This window comes from Prionailurus bengalensis, chromosome E1, assembly GCF_016509475.1.
Source record: "Prionailurus bengalensis isolate Pbe53 chromosome E1, Fcat_Pben_1.1_paternal_pri, whole genome shotgun sequence".
NCBI classification, from domain to species: domain Eukaryota; kingdom Metazoa; phylum Chordata; class Mammalia; order Carnivora; family Felidae; genus Prionailurus; species Prionailurus bengalensis.
The window spans coordinates 43,887,380-43,901,550 of NC_057347.1; the positions used below are offsets into that span (position 1 = coordinate 43,887,380).

General features: G+C 43.0%; 1 protein-coding gene across 6 annotated transcripts in view; it reads right to left on the reverse strand.

Moving 5' to 3' along the window:
* The window catches only part of KANSL1 (KAT8 regulatory NSL complex subunit 1), a 182,182-nt gene that overhangs the window by 5,728 nt on the left and 162,283 nt on the right, over positions 1-14,171 (reverse strand). For 4 of the 6 annotated variants that reach the window (XM_043584863.1, XM_043584864.1, XM_043584865.1 and 1 more), the window contains 4 exons: positions 9,861-10,032; positions 3,657-3,839; positions 2,948-3,136; positions 2,467-2,615 (listed from right to left, as the gene is read on the reverse strand). In XM_043584863.1, the coding sequence (XP_043440798.1) occupies positions 2,467-2,615; positions 2,948-3,136; positions 3,657-3,839; positions 9,861-10,032 (693 nt within the window). The remainder of the gene's footprint in view (positions 1-2,466; positions 2,616-2,947; positions 3,137-3,656; positions 3,840-9,860; positions 10,033-14,171) is intronic. The other 2 variants (XM_043584867.1, XM_043584868.1) reach the window with 1 other exon arrangement.

Sequence of the window (14,171 nt, forward strand, 5' to 3'; positions counted from 1 at the left end):
AAACACCCGAGAGGCTGCACTCAAACCCAAGCCCCAAGTGTGGTCAGCTCAGAGGGAAGGGGTTAGCGAACAGCAAGATGAGGAGGAAGCTATTCCCTACAAGTAACCCGTCTACTACTCTGTTCCTGGAGGGCGATACAGGATGGATTCATCCCATCATCTCGGGACATTCGGAGAATGTGGTGAAAGGCAGTGTTTTCCGCGCCAGGATTTTGGCTGCGGTCACCTATGATCCCAGGTTACCACGATGTCTTTTCACCTCAACATCCTTCTCTATCAAATGAGAACAAACTGTCATTTGCCTCACAAATTTAGGATAACTGGTTAACCAGGATGTTCGAAGACTTGTAAATCTTGCCTGGCTGAGTTCTGCAGCTAAGGATTAGTGACTTCATGCCCAAAACCCTCTGCCACTGTCCCATCTCTTTTAAAATTACACTTCCCACTACAAGAAGTGTACCTTAAGGAAGCCTCAAGAGATTGTTTTCCCTAAATCTTGGTCAAGAATGAATGTGAAGCTGGTGGAAACAGGTGTGTATATTCCCTGAATCTTGTGGGCCTGTTATTAGTAGCTTCAAGGGAAAGATATGGGAGTGGGCCCACGACAGCACCCTTGGAGTCTGTCTTGTTATCAACCTTTCTACTATGAAAAAACAAAAATGGTTCAATAGGCTTGAGTGCCCTCCTCCGCCAGGCACTTGGTCTGACTTAACTACTGTCTCCCGTTTAGAGCCAGTGGTGCAGAACGGGTGATGGGGATGGAAAGTGGTTCCTCAGAAGCAAGAGGGAGGAGTGCATTACCAGGCAAAAAGGGGGATGCGGGTCTGGGGCCTCTCCTCTATCAAATCAGAATCTTCAGAGATTTCCTCTTTTTTGACCACTGAGGTGATACTGAGGTATACACCGGCTTTTGGAAAGCCCGCCGTACCTACCCCAGCCCTCCCCGCCCCCAACTTTTTCCAGTGTCGTCTAGCTTCTCTACCTCATTTTCAGGATCTGGCCTACTATTCTTCTTACTACAAATAAATCCATATTCTTTGAAAACATTTGGCAGTGACAGCCTTAAGAGTGAGCACAGATACAAAATGTGTACTCAATAAGAAGAAAAACTGTCAAGTGATCCAGGCCTAAGTTAACATCCTCCAGACACAGGAGGGCTGGCCGGGTGAGTGAACACTGAAGTCCCCCCAAGAACTGGTCAAGAGTTCAAACTTGAGAATCAGAGATAGACTCTCTGTCTTTGAAATCCTCTGGTTGTCTGAGACCCTCTGAAGGATAATGGAGTTCGTGGTTAAGATACCACATACCTATTTAGACAAAACTTGTGGGTGTAGGAGGTGAAGAAGGGAGGAACGAAGAGGTCGTTCGGAAGATTGTCTGACTTTTAAGAGCAAAGACAGAACAACAGGAGCCCGTTTTGTGGGCTTGGGAGTTTCTTGATGTCCACTCTAAAGGGGATCCAAAGCACCCACACAGGGGACCTCTGTGACGCCTGGCCTCAGCCTTGCACTTAAGAGCTGGCTGAGCGGTCAGACTGCCTCGGTGTGAACTGCATTTGTAAGCCTCACAAGTTGCCTCACTTTATGCAATTTACTTATTAACCTTAGAGAGCCTCAGTTTCCCTGCCTACAAAATGAGAATCCTCAAAACCACTTACATCTCAAAGGGCACGATCAGAACTGAATGAGGTAACACAGGTAAAGCAGGCAGAACTGACACAATAAACGTCGTAATTGCAGCATTTTATTATTACTATCACCATTGCTATTGTAACTACCACCTAAAGGGCCCTTCAGCAGGCACAGGGCAACTACAGGTGCATGTGTTCCAGGAGGCCCACACCGAGGAAGTCAAGTATCAGAAAGCAATCAGCGGGACTGTGTCTGCAACGGCCGTGCGAGCAGCACTCAGGACGGAGCATGGCGCCAGAAGAGCTGCCCGCCGCCCTGCGCGCACCATAGGAAGTACTGCAGGCAGGGCCCACTGCACCTGTAGTTCTGCTCTGGGGCCTGAGAAGCGAGGCTCTGCCTTCTCCCTCCCTTCCAGGAACCCTAACGTCAGGGCTGGTTCTCAGCGCTCCAGCTCCCCCCGCCCCCAGCATAACGAAAACAAGGAAATGAAGTGCCTCCAACACTCCTAAGTGTCTGTCCTCCATTCCTCCTCTCGTGGGAACTTCTCGGACCCACAGGATTAGAGCCGCGGCCCGGCGGAGTCCCATCTGAAACCCAGCCCCACAGACCTGGAACAGGCCCAGACCGCCTTCAGAGTCTGTCTCAGCATCAAGCTTCCTACTATGAGAAACAACTCAAGGAAAACAGGTCAAATACCACTACTTTGACAAAAAATGGCACATCAACGGCGAGCCGAGTTCCCCCCAAATCCCACCTTCTACCTTGTCCTCCAGAGCCAGCCACTTGGTGAACCGTGGCTGCAGAGGGACTGTGCAGCCGAGCCCAAGGTACTTACAGACGTGCTGGCCGTAACCTGTGGGCTAGAGCTGGTGGGTGCCGAGGTGTCCAATGAGGTGGAAAGCTGTCGCACCAGGGGACTGTGAGGTGGATGTTGGGTGGCCGCCAAGTAGTTGGAACTGCTCATGTCCGTGTGATGCTTCAACACTGCAGAAGTCAACAAAAAAGAAATACGTGGCTACCTCAAACGGCTCTACTTCTAGCACAAGTTACAAATGCCAGCAATTCATAAAAGCAAAAATGCATTCTAAGCCTAGAGGATAAAAAGGTGAAGCAAACTGGTTGACGGGAGGTAGGGGATCGGGCAGAGGTTGCTGTAGCAGTAAGAAGTGACCTGCACTTAGAAGCAATAGGGTCCCTCTACTCTGCCTTCCTAGAAAGTGAAGGACAAAGCTGGGGGCAATTGAGAGATGCCCAGGCTGCCCCAGAAAGCCCTGAGCAGATGCAAATGCAGGTAGAGGTGCCGGGCCTGGCCCTACCTTCACTTCTCTCAGATGAATGGTCTCGCAATCTCATTTTGCTGTGGTTTGGGTCGTGCACAGGTGGCGGTGGGTTGAGCAAGCGCTCTGCTTTGGGCGCTGTCACTCGCTCCACCATAGGCACGGCCCCCACATCGTCTAAGTGCTGCCTGTGGGTCCTGTCAGGCCGGGTTTGGTGATGGGACAGCTCTGAAGAGGGGAACAGAAAAAGAGCTGTGAAATCTTCTCTCAATCTTTTCTTATTCGAGTTCCAAGCTCTGGAGTTCTCTCTAGGCCAATGATGGACACTCAGGGCAGCAGGAGAGTCCTCTGGGACCGAAGCTTCTAGCAAACAGCACAATGGCCAGGATAGGCCAGGCAGCCCACAGGGCCCTCAACCAGAGAAATCTGACACCAGCTACAGAAGACGGCCTGCCCACACATGGACCCAATGCCATGCCACTGCTAGCTGTTCCTCGAGCACTCTGGGTCCTGTCCCGAGATGCATGGTGTCTGGAATAGCTTTCAGAGTCCATCTGAGAACATCCGAGACAGGCAGAAGTAGACTGTGAGCTGAATTTGTATCGGTCAATTGCCTCTCCCAACCCCCACACACTGCCATAGCAAAACAGTAACGTTTATAAAGAATTATAAAGTAATTCTTTATAAAAGAATATAAAAGGAATAGAGAAGTAACTGGAGGAAGACTCTCTGGTCCCCTGAAACTTACTGGCTGTTGTTAGGAAGGAGTTGACCAACTTGTGCCTGTCTTTACGAGTTGGATCTGGCAGGCTGCCTGGCATGGGTGCTCTGTGCTTAAGTGAAAACTTTTTGGGAGGTTTGATTTTGTCAAAAGGCTTGTTCTGCCACTGAGATTTCAGCATGCTCTGGAAGTGCAGGCTTGTGGGAACATCTGTAAGGAACACGAAACACTGCGGGTTAGTCCAGACACCTGGCCTCTGGGCTCCTCTCTCAAGAAGAGAGGTGTGTTCACCAGTACCCCTGGCTCTCCAGTGGGCGGGGATCTACAGCACACCCTTCTTTTATGTGCCGAGTGGCACGATGACCCAGTGGGGCAAAAGCACTGTCATATGGAAGGTCTGTTGATCGGACCTTTACTGAAGGTTGTTTCTTTTCCTCACAAGCAAGTCACTTTTGCCTTTTATTTTCATGTTAAACGAACACCCCATCTAAAACACCTTCTGTTACATGGATGGAGTTTTCCTTGTTCACGTACTCTGCTAAGTTTGTTAAACTACTGGTGTGAAAGACTGATAAGCATCCCGTTTCTATCCTCCTGGAGACTAAAACATTAAAGCCTGATCCTACCAACACACTTATTCAGGACATATTCATTCAAGAAATATTTATTGTCTACTGAGTACTATACCCTCCTTCCTCCCTAGCTCCTCACCCTTCACCTAGGGATGATCTATTTTTTTAACCTGATTACTTAATATTCAGTATCATAAATCTCTTAAGCTTAACTGTGATTTTTTTACCATTTTCTGATTCACCATTTCTCATACCTTTCCGTTTTCTTAGTTTCATTTATTTTCCTAACAAAGGGGCTTTGAGTAATTTCTTTAGAAAAAATATTTCCAGAACTAAAACCATTTTTCTCTCAGACCTTTAAAGCTATTACTTCACTATATTCTAACACCCAGTGTTGCAGACAAGATGGAATCTTATTCTTCCTGAATAGTAGGCAGTCGCTTTTTCTTTTAAGCTTTGCAAAAAAACCCCAAAAACAAAAACCTCATTGTGGTATTACACTGACTCTATAGGTCAATTTGGGGAGAAATGCCTTCTGCCCGCCATCAATTCCAAGCCTTTCAAGCCATCAATGTGGTGTATCTATCTATTTAGTTTTCTTTAACTCTCTCTCAGCAGGGTTTGGCAGTTTTCATTTTAGAGGTCTTATACCTAAGAGTTAATTTAAAATATGTATTTCATTTTGATGTAAGCACCGTTAAGCTCCTTTTTAAAAGACAAAACAGGTTCAGAAAGGTGAATTAACTGTTCAAGGTTACACACTTTAGTATTAGTTAACCAACATTCAAACTTAGGTTTGTATAACCCTTAAAGCCCACACTCTTAGCCCCTACACCATGAGACTATTCTTTGGCCCAGGGAATGGAGAGATTTAATTCTGAGGTGGAATGTGTTAATAGCAGCCAAACAGATTAGGAAAACTACTGAAGTTTTTAAAGATAATAAATATTTGCTATACGTCCAAGTAATGAGATACAGTCTGTGAGGACAGTGCTGTCTTCTGAAACTTTTTTGCATAATCATTCTTTCCCACACTTAAAAATTCACCTACTCCAACCGTTAAAAGACACAGATCAGCTTTCAGCAATTTCAAAGTTGGGGAGATCCCAACCAGGCCAAGGACACTGGCTCTCATGGTGTTCCCAGCCCTTCCACTCCTCCCTCAAGCCCCTCAATAAAATGGTTTGATTCCCCCTGCCTTCCCCAAAAAGGTCAAATGCTTAAACAAAAGAATTTCCTATTAATAAATGATCAAGAACTGAGTTAAGGTAATAGTGGCAAATATTTTTTACTCTAATTCAGAATGGTTAGGGAAAAGGGTGTGTAGGAAATAAAGCATTGTCTAGAGGCATTCTGAAAGCTGAGCTGAACTGGAATGCATAAAGGCCCCAGAAAGGGGAAAACACTTCCTCTGTATCCCAGGACACCCCTATGTCAACAGAAGCATTGGCAAAGTTTATATGATGGGACAACAAAAGCCTTGTGATTTCATTTTTTCCTTTTCCTTTCCCCAGTCATTGCTCTCCCAAACCTGAAAATTAAGCCAGGATAAAAGGAGGTAGGGAAACAAGCAACCTGATTTATAATGCAAACAGCAACAGACTGGAAATAAGCAGGTCTGGAGTCAGGTCCTAATTCCAACACCGAGTTAGAAGGCAAAAACAAGAACCTACCACTTGGCTGCGTTTAGCTTCATCTGTGAGAAGAGGCAGCAGGCCTAGAGCCGGGCAGGTGACATCCCAGCACACATGCTCTAGCTCTCCCCTCCTCTGCTGCAGACAAAAGCTAAACAATCAGAATACTCTTTCCTACTGTATCCCAAGACCTCAGATCCATCTCAAAAAATGACTTAGTTAAACCCAGAAAACTGCTATGAATCCATTTGAGTAAGCACAGGAGAGGAATTTGTTACTGCTAGACCAGAATGACTTTTTTTTTTTTTTTTTATTCATTTTTGAGAGAACGTGACAGAGCGAGCGAGCAAGCGAGCGAGCAAGTACGTGAGCCAGGGAGGGGCAAAGAGAGAGGGAGACACAGAATCTGACGCAGGCTCCAGGCTGTCAGCACAGAGCCCACTGCAGGGCTCGATCTCAGGAACCGTGAGATCATGACCCGAGCCGAAGTCAGATACTTAACCAACTGAGCCACCCAGGCACCCCCAGAGTCTCTCAGCTCTTAACATGTTATGTCAGACACTTCAGTTCACACCTAATCCCCTTCCCTCACTTAAATGCTCTGAAGTAGAAGCTGCTGCAATGGGAGAATACCAATCTGAGCCCCAGAGCTGAAGTATTAAGCAGAATCCAGAGCAATTTCCCCTATAACCAACCCCACTGCATAGGCAGTTAGGGATAACAACAAACTGCTGGAAGGACTCAGGCTGCTATACTTTGCTAGAAGTTTACTGTGTGTTAACTGCTTTCATATAAGAGTGAACAGGAAGTCAGTTAAATCCCCCAGTCAACGAACAAAAATGATCTCTTAGGGATTGATGGTCTTAGTTCATGCTCTAAGTGGTTACGTAACAACACCTGGGATCCACGTAAAGCTGAAGCCCTGAAATGGATTAGATATGCAGGACCTGAAAGTGAGCAAGGAAAGGGTATGAAACAGAAGAGAATACAACAGGGACTCATTTGGCCAGAGGACTTCACACATTTTGTACCTGTACAGGTAATTCTTCTGTGATGAAGAGAAGAGGGTGCAGATACTTGATTAGGTCAACAACAACAGGAAAACAGAAGTGTTAAGACAGGAAATAAGAAATAGAAGGAAACGAATACCATTTTAAGCTACTATTTCCTCAGACAAAATAAAAAGACTTTGACTTTACGCTCACCAGGGTCTGACATTCCAGGATTCACTTAACTGTTTTGCTCATTACTATCCACCATTTTCTCAAGCACATTTTCTAGGGTTGTTTTGTAATACTCCCTTCCTCCTCCTGCTGGTAAAAGATGCGGTAGCCTTGTACATAGAGTCTTAGTAAGCTCTCTCACAACAGCATAGATCATCTGGCCAGCAGGTGGTGCTCTTATGAAGCCCAAACTCAAGTTAACATTCTTTCCTCCAAGGGTTTGTACATCCTCTACATTTCAAGCTAAGGATTAACTGGCTTGATTAAGTGGGGTGACAAGAATTCTATCATCCCTAACCACACTTAATGGGAACGTTGGAGGTGTGGTCAACAAGGGACACAAGTCTAAAATGAAGAGGTGCAGGTGGTTCCCAACCTAACTACAAAGAAACTGGTGCGGAAACATTAGTAAGACTGCTTGAAAAGCCTGCCATCTCTAAGTAGCTTCTAGACAACAGGCTGTAAAAGGGTGGCCCAGAGGTCAGGTCTGGTGCATGTATGTTTGACCCTCACAGTATTAGGCCGGCTGCTAAGTCTTCACAGTTACTTATTATTCTACACAATGATATATGGGGAATCTTGGAGGTGCTTCACATAGAATAATGGTGCCCTTTAGAGTTGGGCATATTTGTGGCCCTGAAAACCTTACCATGCTATTTGTTTGGATCAAAGCAAAAATATCCCAACAGGAACAATATTAGAAATGCTAACAGAGTTCCCCAGGTCAACCCACCGAAAGTCTAATTCATCCATAGGCAAATATGTTCACACATCCTCTTTACAGGCTCCTAAGGAGATTTAATGACTATCTCTCTTGTCTAAACTCCAATGTCATGGTTAGGAGTTGTGTGAGACAGGGAGAAAAAGAGATCGAAAAAGGATTTAAAGGCAGGCAGGAAAGCGAAGATGCTAAAGACCAGAGAAAGGTCTTTCTCCCTCAATGCTACCTCCAGTTGCTTGAAATGGGATGGAGTAGGAAGTGTAAGGGCAGCACTCAGATCTATAGATATGAACCAGTCAGAAGGAAAAGAAAGTGTCGAAAGGGAATGGGTTCCTCCAAGTAGAGATGTTGACTAAACAGGAGACATCACACAATTGAGTACATGTGATTGGGGGATGGGAAGGAAATTCACAACTGTATATGGTAATACTGTTGACAAAGAAAGATCACCATGTTTATAAGCTGGTATGCAGGGAGTATGGAAGAGGCCTAATCGGAACCATAATATAACTATTGACTTCAGGCTTCCTTATTCAAATATGAGGCCATACAATTCAGTACTGTGAATCCTGAGACAGTAACCCAAGAAACATTCCTAGGTCTTCCTGGTGGCTCTGTCTGCAGTTCCAATCTAGAAATGGGTAGAAACCTGATTTCTCTTAATAACCCAGCTAGGAAGAAGCATGTTACATAGTGAAACAAAGGACAGGCAACAGATGACCCAAGTTTGAATTCTAGAACCATCTAAACTCATTAGCCATTTAGTCTGAAAAAGTACAACCTTTCTAAGCCTGTTTCCTGATCTCTCAAACTGAAGTTAACACCTTACAGGATTAGTGTGAGAAGCAGATAAAACTAGTATGAGAAAGGTGCTTTGTAAACCATAAAATGTTATACAAATAAAATCTTCAGTTACACGAGCTATAATCCAAATGCAAGAGAAGGTAAAAAGCCAATGACCCTGGAATCTGAAGTACACAGGAAGACATGTTAGTGTTTTCTACTCACTGTGTGCTAAAGTTTATTTACTGCTCTACCACTCCTGACCTAAATAAAACCCTGCCTAGCTTGCAAGCCATATGATTCAAGTTTTCTAAACATTTCTACTCTTATTAGAAGTCCTATCGTAACAGGAATATTAGATCATGCCCTTACAGTCAAGGGAGTTCTGATAACATGGCCTGGAGTAGTTATAGGATTTAGGTAGCCAAAAAATAATTCAGTCATTTGAAGAACACATAAAGAAAAGGGGATTATAGTAAACCAATGTTTGACCAACTATTAAATAGAAGAGGGCATTCTCTAGGATAGCTATCAGTCATGCTTATTTTTTATAAATAAAGTTTTATTGAAACACAGTCATGCCCATTTGTTTACATATTGTCAATGCTGCTTTTGTGCTATAGTGGCAGTCATATAGTTGCAACCCAGGCTATACAGAGGAAGTGTGTCCTGCAAAGTCTAAATTATTTAGCATCTGTCCCTTTAAGTAAATGTTTATAAACCGTTCATGCTAAATGCTTCTTTTTTTTTCATACCACCAAGTAAATCTTAAAATCCCACACTAATTCTTATTCCTCAGACTCCTATTTCAATTACCCTCCTTTCAAAAACTTGTACAGACTACCTCTGGGTGTTATGAAGGACAGAGTAGGGATAAAATACGGTTCCTTCTCTTTATGTACACACACCCTGGAAAGCCAGTCATGTAAGCACAGTGATACATACAGCCCCAGTAGGAAGACATTCTCTCAAAAGAGTGCTGCCCTTCCTAGTTACACCATGGCACACACAGACGATGGACCAGGTTGCTTGTGGCTGGAAGCAACTGTCCTTAGGCCCACCCACAGCCACTTGAAAGGCTGGGGGGAAATCTCTCTCCTGGCAAGGTGCAATCTTTTAGTAGCACATTCTGGTCTGGCACATCTGCTGCACCCTATTTGCAAAAATTCTAAGGGACTCTGGTGAGTGAAATGGATTTTCTGGATGGCACGCGGGTTGTACCAGGATATTAGCTGACTTTCTTTCACTTGAATCCTGTAAGTCTCAAAAAAAACTTTGTATTCTGTGGCCTTTCTTACCATCTGGAAATGCTAGAACTGGGTGAACACAAGAGTCCAATTGGGAAAGGCGTTCCAACAGAGGGGCTTCGTAGTGAATTTCCGGGGGCACGGTGACGGTGCTGCCTGAGCCACACAGCGCACAGGAGGGGTTCACATCACAGCCAGAGCGCATTGTGCTGTTCCGGTGAACCTGCGAAAAGCCAAACAAAACACAATTCGTTGTCTGATACAAACCCAGCTCTCACTCATCCCAAAGATTCAAAAGACGCTTTCTAGATACCTGTATGACACTACTAACAGAAGGTTGATTCGTTTGTTAGAAGATTCCCTTTTTTGCACCCTGACCTTCAAAGTAATGAACTTGTTTCTTCTTCAATGACGAAATCCAATTATTTGCAGCCCTAAGTGCTCATCTAGGTGCCAAACTTGTGAGCTTAAAGCTACTGGACATGACTTGCTTTCTTCAGCAATTTCATCCACCTAAGGGCCTGAATAACCAATCACACGGTCTCCTATGCTTTTCACAACTCCTTCTGAAGACTTTAGGTAGTCTCAAACCAAACGACAAGTTTTCCAGGACTACACAGAACTCATTAGCTACTTTATTTAACCCAACCTAAGACCTACTGTTTTAAAGTTCGTGCCTAAATAATGAAAATAAATTTGGTATGGTGAGTGTTGACACCCGGAGTCTTTGTGTCAGATTATTAAATCCACGGGGACAAAAATTATTTCCATTAAACTGCCTTTGTACACACGTGGGTAGGATAAGAAATAACCTCTCCTGCTAAGTCCACAGCGAAATGAAATCTAAATCTTCAAAAGACTTAATTCTGTTTTTAAAAGGCGGGGGTTAAACAATTTTACGCTCTGAGAAAAATTTAGGTCATGCTGAATGCAGGATCCCTAGGCTCTCGTGTCAGGGTGAACAACTCCAGCATATGCCAAATCGTGATCTATGAAAAGTCATCTGGGCAGCATAGAGTCCTAGAAGAAAAGGACTTGCCTGTGGAACAGCACCATGAGAAGAGATGCTCTGAGCAAGGGTAGCATCAAAATTCTGTTAGCAAAAAGGCTGTAACAACTGTAAGAGCTGCATTTAGGTTCAGGACAAACATCTTTTTTTTTTTTTTTTTAATGTTTATTTTTGAGAACGAGAACAAGCAGGGGAGGGGCACAGAGAGAGCGGGAGACAGAGACTCTGAAGCAGGCTCCTTGCTGTCAGCGCAAAGCCCAACACGGGGCTTGAACCCGTGAACCATGAGATCATGACCTGAGCCGAAGTCGATGCTCAACCTACGCAGTCACTCAGGCGTCACTACATAGACATCTCTTGAAAGCTATCTGCCTTTACAGACATGTAGAGGAGAAAGATAAATATGAGAACAATGCGGTCTTCATCAACATTCCCCAACCGCCTCCCCTTCTTGCAACCATGTAGATGGGTGGCATGCAAAGAAGGGGCTGTGGGGGCACTTGAGTGGCTCAGTCGGTTGAGCATCCGACTTCAGCTCAGGTCATTATCTCACGGTTGAGGAGTCTGTGTCCCGCATCAGGCTGTGTGCTAGCAGCTCAGAGTCTGGAGCCTGCTTCAAATTCTGTGTCTCTCTCTCTCTTTCTTTCTGCTCCTCCCCCACTCGTGTCTGTCTCTGTCTCAGAAATAAGCATTAAAAAAACTTTTTTAAAAACAACAACAAAAGGGGCTGTGAAGGTCAGACTGGGTAACTTGCACTAAAGTAAAAGAATTCTAATAAGCTGCAGTTGTAGATGCCACTGAAAGGGAATCATACCAACCAAGCATGATACTACTGTGTAGACAACATTAACTGGTACTGTTTTGGGAAAAAATATCCCTTGCACTCTGTTTAATCAGGGTTGGCTTTTGGAAGAGATAAAGAGGTAAAGAGAGAGAGTATATGTTGGCAGAGACAAAAACCACACACCACACTGTGGATGAATGGGAGGATTTACGTAATTAGTTAGGATCTAAAAATTGTACCAAAACTTAAAACATTAAAAAGAGATGAGAAAAAGATACCAAAATCAAAATAACAAATCTTAAAATGGAGGTATGTTTTTTCCCTCATAAACTAACACACAACACCAATTAGCTCTCTATATGAAAAATGAACATTTTATGGCTACAGTTCACCCTTGAGTCAACCAACAGCTAATAGATGAGGTGTAGAGTAAAAAGAATATAGCAAGGATAACAAAGTTAACACTAAAAGATTAAATCAAAGCTGAAATTGCCAAAAGAGGAAATACATGCTAGAAACAGCAAATTTAAGAGCTGTTCTTTGGGAGCTTTCCTTTTTACTTCCTTCCTAAATCCACCTGAAGGGTGGGGTGGACAAGAACAGACGGATTAACTATAAGACTGGATTAATGAAGAGAAAAAGGAATAAATGCATATGTATAAGAACTCAAAAAAGCACTAGTTAAGTGAAAATCTGGAAACCATGTGTGTATATGTAATATGTGTGCACACTTATGCATTTCTATAATGTTTAAATGTTACATATTTTTGTATTCCATGTAACAAGGGAATACCATACTCACGCCTATAAAAAGGTAGAGGCTCAGACAAGTGTATTTCCTTGGTGAAGTCTTTAAGAACATTAAAGAAGAGACAATCTTCTATTCAATTAAAATGGCTGATACTGACATAAAGAAATCAGAATTCTATTGTCCTTTGAGAAAAATAAAATTCTAACAAAAATTTGACTGAAGTTTTGTGCACATATGTAATTTAAACATTAATCTCACTTTTGAACGAAAACCTGCGAAGTAAAATATTAATAAACACAAGCTAGAAGTATAAAAAATATCTTTAATACAATTTATTGAAAGATAAATTTTGGGGGCGCCTGGGTGGCGCAGTCGGCTAAGCGTCCGACATCAGCCAGGTCACGATCTCACCGTCCGTGAGTTCGAGCCCCGCGTCGGGCTCTGGGCTGATGGCTCAGAGCCTGGAGCCTGTTTCCGATTCTGTGTCTCCCTCTCTCTCTGCCCCTCCCCCGTTCATGCTCTGTCTCTCTCTGTCCCAAAAATAAATAAAACGTTGAAAAAAAAAAAAATTAAAAAAAAAAAAAAAAAAGAAAGATAAATTTTGAACTCTTTTGAAGGACGGTTTGGACAACTTTAAAATTACTTCATTCATGGGAATGCAAGCTGGTGCAGCCACTCTGGAAAACAGTATGGATCATTGTGTAAGGGTGAGTACTCTGGACTCTGAAAACAGTACGGAGGTTCCTCAAAAAACTAAAAATAGAACTACCCTAGGACCCAGCAATTGCACTAGTAGGTATTTATCCAAGGGATATAGGTTTGCTGTTTTGAAGCGGCACATGCACCCCCATGTTTATAGCAGCACTATCAACAATAGCCAAAGTATGGAAAGAGCCCAAATGTCCATCGATGGATGAATGGATAAAGATGTGGTATATATATACAATGGTGTATTACTCGGCAATCGAAAAGAATAAAATCTTGCCATTTGCAACTACGTGGATGGAACTGGAGGGTATTATGCTAAGTGAAATTAGAAAGACAAAAATCATATGACTTCACTCATATGAGGACTTTAAAAGACAAAACAGATGAACATAAGGGAAGGGAAACAAATATAATATAAAAACAGGGAGGGGGACAAAACAGAAGAGACTCATAAATATGGAGAACAAACAGAAGGTTACTGGAGAGGGGGTGGGAGAGGGAATGGGCTAAATGGGTTAAGGGGTACTAAGGAATCTACTCCTGAAATGATTGTTGCACTATATGCTAATTTGGATGTAAATTTAAAAAAATAAAAAATAAAATTACTTCATTCACACATGCTTTGCATAAATGCACAGCTAGAATTTATCCTACAGATATGCTTATTAACTACACAAAGACCCACATTCATAAAGAAATAAGATGCTAAATTATATGCATGAACCTATTTATGTTTTTCTTTTTTTAATCACAATGTATATTTTACAATAAGAAAACAAATTTTAAGGGGCGTCTGAGTGGCTCAGTCAGCTAAGCGTCTGACTTCTGCTCAGGTCATTCTCATGGTTCATGAGTTCAAGCCCCACACTGGCTTCTCTGCTCTCAGTACAGAGCCTGCTTCAGATTCTCTGTGTCTCTGTCTCTCTCTCAAAAATAAAATAAACATATAAAAAAGAGTATTTTAATCCTTAAAAAAAAAAGAGAGAAATTAAAGAAAACAATAAATATAAATGACCAGGTGGAGATTTCTGAATATCAAGATTATTCAATATTAGTAAACCAATTAACACAATTTTATTTGTGTATTTAACTGCTCACTCAATACCTTCA